Below are 8,988 nucleotides of genomic sequence, written 5' to 3'. Positions count from 1 at the left end.
AGATGAGGACCTTAGAAAAATGTATAAAAGTAAGATAATAGTGAAGAGTTATAATATAAACAATAAAATACTGTAAAGTGTTTTAACAATATAAAACTGGAGAATAAATAACCAATATGCAGCTATGGATATTTTTACAGTAATGGATATTTGAAAATAGCAGCAACATCAGAGATGTGCAGAATGACAGCAGCAGGTTATTTAACTGACTAAGGTTTATATCACTACATTTGATTTGATTTGTTCCTGCTCCCAGTGGTTGGAACCTTTATTCCACTCTGGATTCTTGTGAGTATAGTCTTTGTTCACTTTAACTTTTTTTTAAAAATAAATAAATAAACAAACAGTTTTGAAAACCTTGGTATTCATTCTTTTCCTGCTTTGTGTGTCAACTTTCACGGTTGCTAAGCAACAGAGCATACGGCGGTAAAACCCGCTGAAGGGTAGACCTGGTCGAATTTACAGCCAAAACTCTTCCGGCCTCCTTATTTTCAAGGACTTCGAAGGATCCAGTCTAGGTAGACCGCGTCCTTGGAGGATGCAGCCCAGGTTTTCAAACAGAGCCTCTGATTAAGAACAGGGCTGCCCGCACTGACGCGGCTCAGGGATTACGTCACACGGAGCGTCGTGCGCAGTGAAATCTGGACATTTCCTCACTTTATAAAAAAAACCCGGGACGCCCGGGACAGGACGTGAAATACGGATATGTCCCGGGAAATACGGACGTTTGGTCACCCTAATTAAGTTCATCACATAGGGGGAGTGGTGGCCTAGTTTGTGCTCTTAAAAAGGTTGCAAGCCCGGTTCAATCCCCAAAGCCTGCACTCTGGCTCCCAGAGCAAGAACCCTAACCCCACATTGCTCCTGGGCGTTACACAATGGCAGCCCACTGCTCCCCAAGGGGATGGATAAAATGCTGAGATAAATTCCTCCATTGTGAGATGAATAAAGTTCTATTATTTTTATTATAAACATTCAGCATAAATCTAGTCCTAAAACAAGGCTTCAAATGTGTCCTGAAGTGATGTTCTGACCTGAGAGTTTCCAGTTTGCAGTTCGGACTCTTCAGTCCAGAGGACAGCAGCTCCACTCCAGAATCCTGCAGCTTGTTGTTACTCAGATCCATCTCTCTCAGATTAGAGGACTGGGAGCTTAGAACTGAGGCCAGAACTTCACAGCTTCTCTCTGAGAGGTTACAGTCACTCAGTCTGAAGAGACAGAAATCGAAATTATGGGCGGAAAAAACAACAACTTTTCAGCAGGTCTTGAAGCTCAAACCTGACTTAAGACAGATTTTTTTTTTTGTCAATTTGTATCCGCGAGTGTATACAAAAAGAAATTTTGTTTAAAACAGCTCGCTTAGAAATAAAACCCAAATTGCCAAAGTAGAAAGAAAGTTTTGCTTACTTGGAGTAACAATGATTGATCTGTATGTAATGCATAATAGTATTTGCTTTGGGATGGAAACTGTGTTTGCAGCAGTACACTGAAAAACAGGCCGAGCTCGAACATCTATGAACAAACAGGGGCGTGCATACATAGACACTAGGTGGTGCTAAAGCACTAGGAAGTTTGCCCTTCATCAACGAAAATGCCCTTTTGAAACTCTTTTTTTTAAATATTATTATTATTAATACTATTAAGATTTTACTGAGGTCGGTTTTGAAATGATCTTTTGAAAACCTGAGCCATTAAAAATGACTGAAACAATGCCCCGAAATGAGCCACCTCCTTGCGCACAACCGACCAGCCTATCTCTCTTCCTTTGTCACGTGAACTCGCCCGGTCGCCCGCAGGGCATGCTAGATGCGCAGCATCATAGCAGTTCAGTAAGCGTCTTCAGATAGCAGGAACGGTCGCTGACAGGCTGCTTCTCCCGTGCCCCATTAGCCAGTTAATATCGATATATACTACTTTAAAGTACTGTAGTACGCTTTAGTCTGTTCTGTTGATAGTGTGACTTTTTATTTGCATTGAAAACTCACGTTTAGAGAATGTTACAAATAAAAGTTAAAATTCATTGAACATGCGTGTCTATTTTTTTTTTATAATTAAGTGTTCCACGTTCGCTAAAAAGTGCCCCCCCCCCCCCCCCCCTTAGCACCTGCCCCCCATAATGTCTGTGCATGCCTCTGTGAACAAAGGTGTTAAAGCTACAGTGTGTAACAATTACAGGGATATACAGTCGGAAATGTAATATATTATACACAACTATGTTATTTATCATCATCTACGAGCTCAGCCTCTTAACCTTAATATTTGCGTTGCCTTAGAATTTGTTATTTATAATAACATAAGAGCGGGTCTCGCAGCCATGGAGGCAGACATCTTTGCGCTACGGCAGCGCAGAGCCAACAAACTAGCGATTGCGAGATCGCCAAAACGTCACAACGATGTAGAAAAAATAACGGGTATATTTATTATCTAAAGTCTACATGAAATCTATACCCTACACAGACTAATGAAATACTATCTGTAAAATTATCTATGTAAACAAACCTCATCACTTGAGAAGGTAGGTGATGCGGACGTCGTGGAAGACATTTTGTCCCGTAACGCTCGCCGTACTGTTGGGGGGGAGAAGCGGTGGGGGGGAGATGTTCATGTTGCTGCAGTCTGCAGTCTGACCGCTAGATGTCGCTAAAAGTTACACACTGTAGCTTTAATGGCAGCACAAATGATATTTCTCTCCAGGATGGTGTAGGTGTAAAAGCTAAACGGGAACAGGTCAGATGAAGTTAATATGATGAGAAAAAGCAGAGAGTGCATAGTGTAAGAGATTGAAATAACTAATTCTGCAGAGTCTGAGATTAGAGATAGAATGAGGAAAACTTATGAAAAATGTCCTCTCCACTGTTGCTCCATGCTTGCTCATCATGGACAGGTTCTCTCAACCCGTGTTATCCAACTGGACTTCCATCTTCCAGGTCCATGATTGAAGCTCTAGTATCAGCTCACACAGTCCACTCGATCTCCCCATAAAGCTCAGCATACCGTCTCGCTAATCAGCAGTCTACAGACTGACCAACTCCATCTATCTCCACTCCACCACCACTTTCAGGCCTGGGGGGAAACAGCCCTATTATTTGCTCCTGTTCATACATATCTATCAAACTTAAGCGCTATGTTTCCTGCCAAGGTCTGAGCTCCAAAGACAAAGTAATTGTATCAATAAATCTCGCCTAATTGTCTTTTCTCTTCGTGTGAGTTTTTCGGATTGAACTACACTGGAAAAAGTGTAGCACAGAGTTGTTCATTCAAACTAATAACTACCATTGAATACAATGTAAAATAATTGACTTGGTTGTGAAAGTCTATTTTTTTGCATTCTGAGGTGTCAATTTTGATTCAGACTGAATTAATAACAATTCTGAAGGGAAGAAAGCAAATATTTTGGTTCCTCTCAAAACGTTATTGAGTCACGTGACTCAATCTGAGTCACGTGAGAAGAAGTTGGGGAGAAGTGCTTGGAGAGCTTCGTCCATTTTGGCATGGGGAAGAAGGAATGATTAACGTCCTAGCACGTCATCAAAGAATAAACCTGCGGTAAGTACTAAACTAAGCTGATGTAAACGTGTCTTAACAAGCCTACAATTTTATTAATGCGGTTAGCTTGGCTACACGGTGAACTTTACTAGCTTAACCCATGTAAAGCCATGTTAGCAATTAGTTAGTCTAGTGCAGGGGTCGGCAACCCGCGGCTCTGGAGCCGCATGCGGCTCTTTCATTCTTATACTGCGGCTCTGAGTGGCTTGGGAAAATAAATTACAAAAAAAAAACTAAGTATTTAATTTAAGTCAGTGTTTCCCGCAGCACTATCTTGGCGAGGCGGTAGCGTGAATTTGGCGAGGCCTCGCCAAACTCACGCTACCGCCTCGCCAACGTTCCAAAAGAAAAAAAAAAAAAAAAAACCAAACCCCCAAAGTTTTAATTCATTGCCAGGCCCAGACATTAAAACAGAATTGGTCTCCGCCAGTCACGTGACATGTGTTGCTAAGACGCCATTTTAGGTGGAAAAGGCGTAGTGTACCGTGCCCGAGATAAACAGATGAGTAATTTTCTTTGATCATCCGAGGAGACGTGTGAGGTGGGGGTGGGGGGTGACGTGACGTCTTCGTCGTCATCATCATCGGTGAACTATATCTGAAAAGGTAAGTAGTTAATTAAAACTGATAATAGAAAATTAATATCTGTCTCGTGTGCTCTGACAAATTAAGATAGGATTTAGTTTTATGTATTTAATTTGACCCCCCCACCCCGCTCGACAGTTATCCACTCAAAACTGGTTCCAGCCGACACCTAACCGCCTCGCCTAAGCTAATTCCTGCGGGAAACACTAAGTTCATTTTATTTTTGTTAGTTCTTTAATATTTTAGTCATAAATTGGAAGATTATTGTGATCTTGACATATTCGAATTAATATGTTATTGTTTTTTCGTCGCTCAAAATACACATCATACTCGCATTTGAAAGAGACATTCAGACATTGTGTTATTTTTTCAAGAATTCAAAATGTGTTCATTAGATAAAATTTTATTTTCTCTGTAGCACTTTGTTGATTTCTACGGAAGAGGATTAGGGCCACTGGTAAAAAAAAAAAAAGTTAACTGATTTTTTTTTATTTTATTTCAGTATAGTATGGGAAAAAAGTCAGAATTCTGACTTTTTTTTTAGAATTCTGTCTTTTTTCTCAGAATTCTGACTTTTTTCTCAGAATTCTGACTTTAATCTCAGAATTCTGACTTTTTTCTCAGAATTCTGACTTTTTTCTCAGAATTCTGACTTTAATCTCAGAATTCTGACTTTAATCTCAGAATTCTGACTTTTTTTTCCCATGTTAAACTGAAATAAAATTAAAAAATCAGTTTACTTTTTATTTTTTCAGTGGCCCTAATCCTCTTCCGTAGATTTCATAAGCAACCCACTTTTGTTGTTTATACAAAGTATAAAGGTAAGAAAAAACAATATAAACATTGTTATCTTCATTTAAGATAAGATGATAGCCCATCTTCAAAAGGGTAGTCAAAGCACAAATAAGTGTACTGTACGGCTGCGGTGAACCACGAAGCATGAAAGGGAAGTTGTTGTTTTCTTTAAATATTTTTTCTTTCTATTTAATAAATGCGTTCATAAATAAATTCATTTTAGATGTCAAAAAGTATTTGCGGCTCCCAGTGTTTTCTTTTCCGTTTAAACCGCATCAAATGGCTCTTTCTGTGTTAAAGGTTGCTGACCCCTGGTCTAGTGTGTTTATACCACTATCATTGTAAAGTCCCAGTTTGTTAATGGTAGCGAGGCCTGTTGAAAATTAATGGTGTTTTGTGCATGCATCACACTTGTATGGTATGGTCGGTGATGTTTCCCAGTGTTCGCCATGCTGGTTTGTCCAACTGTTAAAACGGTTTCACAGGATATGCTCTCGGTAAGCGAATCTCCTTGTTAAGCCTTAAACTTTTTGTTCGGCTCTACAACTGGTTTTCATGCATTTTGTTCGCGACACTGCCCCATTTACTATAGGTTAAGAACTTCATTTTCAGAATGCATTGTGTTTTCAGAGATATGTACAGTACAAGTACAGTGTTGCATTTGCCTGCAGTCATTTTTACATTAGGGTGGCTCTGATTGTAAGAGCGCAGTAGTAGCTATAATGATGTTGAATAAATGAATTTCTGTGTATATCTTAGTTCATACAAAACATGCAGCTCAATGTTCTTTACTACCGCTACACTCAACATTGTATTTAGATATATAGATTACCAGACTGTCATTAAAACAAAACAAACTAAGATTTCTGTTCATTGCATTTTCTAAATATTTACTGCTCTGCTTTCCTTTTTTTAGGTTGGATGTGGAAATGCAAAGAATGCAGCAAGCATTTTTCAAGAAGATCTGAGATACTGAAACACTTGAGAATTGACCATCGGTTTCACGGTAGGCGGCGTCCCTATCCATGCATCCACGCACAATGTCCCTGTTCGTCCAAGACATTGAATGGTCTTCAGAAACATCTCTCTAGAAATCATCCTTCTCTGGAGTCCCAACAAAGACACTCTTCTTTCAAGTGTTACATTTGTGGAAACAATCAGCTTTCTACTGAGCACGTTTTTTTCCAACATATCTATGAACATCTGAGAAAATATGAAGTAGTCCCATGTATGTTTGATGGTTGCTCATACAAAACCAACATATACAGCAGTTTCCGGAGCCATAAATGGAGAAAACATCAGTCATGCACCATTAATGACTTTAAAAGAGGAATAGTTGTCACGTCACTCATTTCCAATCCATCTGACTATGACTTGAATGAAGAAATAGAGCTAACCACTGAAGAGTCAAGAGATTTGGAAAAGGAAGTTGAACTGAAATTAGCTTCACTTTTACTTACAGTTTTTCTGGATTGTTTACACACATTTCTGAAAACATGCCTCGTATTCTCAGAACTCTACACACAAATCCAACAAACACACACACAATGGGCAAAACCCTTCAATTCTCCTGCAAAATGAAACTTTACATTCAAAACAGTTTTATCTCTTCACAAAAGGCCATTTTGTGTTCAGATGACACACACAAACTATCATATGAACAGACAATTAAAAAAAGCATTTAAACACTGATGTGCTCAGTGTAAAACACCATTCTCCATTCATCATAATGACTTTTTGTTCAGTGTTACACTTACTACAGACATTAAATGCATAAGTGCGTTGTAAAATATTTTAGAATATTGTTTTTATACTCAGAACACACAAATATACTGTAACAAACATGTTTTATTTTTCCCACAAAACAATGTACACAGTGTACATCCCAACTGACACAAAGTTGCACATACAGTGCAGAAGATTTTACTGTATACAGTTACAGTAATAATAAAAAAACAAAACAAAATAAACTATGCTGCATCCTCTCTTCTGTTTCGGTCTGGCCACAGCACCTCATCTACATCACAAGCAATGTTTTCCCTGGCCAAGCAGCAGGGGAAATATCGCCTAGCATGGCGAATCCAGCCATGAAAAGCATCAACTGCTATATCTCCACATGCGTCTTCCATAGCTTGGAAAAGGGGTATACGCGTTTCTGAATTTAGGTCGTACACTTTCCATCTCCAGGCAGAAAAAAATTCCTCAATAGGATTGAGGAATGGAGAATATGGAGGGAGATAAACAACTGAAAAGCGTGGGTGGTCAGTGAACCAGTTATGAACCAGAGCAGCCCGGTGGAAGCTTACGTTGTCCCAAATGACAACGTACCTGAGCTGCTCTGGGCCGTCTATCTGATCTGGTGGAATGAGTGTGTTGTGTAGGGTGTCCAGGAATGTGATCAGATGGGCAGTGTTGTAGGGGCCAAGGGTAGCATGGTGATGGATGATGCCATGGTCGGTCATCGCTGCACACATTGTGATGTTCCCTCCGCGCTGGCCAGGGACTTCAACAATGGCACGCTGGCCGATTATATTCCTTCCCCTCCTTCGTCTTTTTGTGAGGTTGAATCCAACCTCATCAATGAAGAAGAACTGGTGCTCCACTGCATCCACCTCCAGCTCAAGGACTCTCTGAAACACACATGACAATATCAGAAGTAGACATGGAGCGGTCTCTATTGTGAAGCACAATCATTATGATTACAATATAATAGAAAGAAATATGTATGATTTATACAATGTTGACAGTATGCATCAAAGGTGGGAATGTACTGTATAGGACGTACTTGCACATAGTTATATCGCAATTCTTTGACCCTTTCTGAATTGCGCTCAAATGGCACCCTGTAGACCTGCTTCATCCTCAGTTTATTTCTGTGCAAGACACGGTCCAGCGTTGATAAACTTACCCTATCAATATTTTGAAATATCTCATTGTTTTCTATTATTTTTCTTTGTATTTGCCGTAAGGTAATGGCATTATTTTCAAGAACCATGTTCATGATCTCTGTTTCCTGTTCAGGAGACAGAAGACGGCCCCGTCCACCTCTTGTTGGTAATCTTTCAGTTCTGCAATACAAAGAGTGCAATACTGTAAATACTGTGTAGGAATACATTTCCCAAATACTCGAAACACATGGTCCTACAGAACAGTCCACAGGTAATACTGTACTACTGTGCTCATTGAGTACTGTATTGATATGCAGTACTGCAGTTTTGTAGTGAGAGTAGATTTCTTACCTATTCTCATTGCGGAAAGTCCGGATGATGGATGCTACAGTGTACCTGCTCAAATTTGGCTGTACTCTTTGCCCAGCCTCCCTCATTGTTAGGCCATGGTTGACCACATGGTCAACCAAAGTTGCTCGGATCTCATCAGAAATGATTGTCCTTGGCCTTCCTCGTCCTCGTCCTCCCCATCGTCCTCCTCTTACTCTCACTCCTCTGGCTCTGGCTCTGCCTCTGTTTACAACATTGGCCTCCATTGCTCCAAAACAGAAGAGCTCACCTGTTGCCCTTCTATGCTAAAGCTCTGATTGCTGAGTGGAAACATGTGTGTTAGGTGTTTGCCCATGTGAGGAGTCAGTGTGCATAGTAGGGAAATTAACTTTAGAGTTTTGAATAACAGTGTGTTCCTTGTGAAAACAAAAGATTTTCTTCATGACAATTGTGTGTAGAGTTTTGGAAAAAGTGTGTTTTAGAACTGCAATTTGAGTGTAAAGCAGGAATTGTGCTTGTAGTTTAGCAGAATTGGTTCAGGGGGTTGGTGCATGAGTTACATTTTGTGGTCATTGTGTTTCAAGTACCAATATTTGTGTGTAAACAATCGAGAAAAACTGTAAATTAGAACATACATATTTAGTCTCGGCTACAGCTGTAAATGAATTGCTTGAGGAGCTAGAACATCTCATTGGAGGTGTCTCTGTGCCGGGTAGTATAGCAGCAATTAACCAGCATTTGGAAGATAATAATTGTCATGTGGAAGCATCTGTTGTTCAACAATTGGCAACTTTTCTTTGTTCTTCACACCCAATTCATAAAGCAATAGGGAAACAAGGGCCATT

At 39.9% G+C, this 8,988-nt stretch overlaps 1 protein-coding gene across 1 annotated transcript; it reads right to left on the bottom strand.

Moving 5' to 3' along the window:
- Positions 1 to 6,895: 6,895 nt before the first annotated feature.
- Positions 6,896 to 8,424, bottom strand: LOC119792279. Its single transcript, XM_038298856.1, has 3 exons — positions 8,165 to 8,424; positions 7,711 to 7,993; positions 6,896 to 7,555 (listed from the first exon to the last, which is right to left on the bottom strand). The coding sequence occupies exons 1-3, from the start codon at positions 8,407 to 8,409 to the stop codon at positions 6,896 to 6,898; spliced, it is 1,188 nt and encodes a 395-aa protein (XP_038154784.1). The 5' UTR covers positions 8,410 to 8,424.
- Positions 8,425 to 8,988: the final 564 nt, after the last annotated feature.

The sequence above is a fragment of the Cyprinodon tularosa genome, unplaced genomic scaffold (genome assembly GCF_016077235.1).
Source record: "Cyprinodon tularosa strain WSP-4 unplaced genomic scaffold, ASM1607723v1 ctg1113, whole genome shotgun sequence".
Lineage (NCBI taxonomy): Eukaryota > Metazoa > Chordata > Actinopteri > Cyprinodontiformes > Cyprinodontidae > Cyprinodon > Cyprinodon tularosa.
The sequence above is the reverse complement of the archived record's forward strand: the minus strand, read 5'-3'. Positions and strand labels throughout refer to the sequence as shown.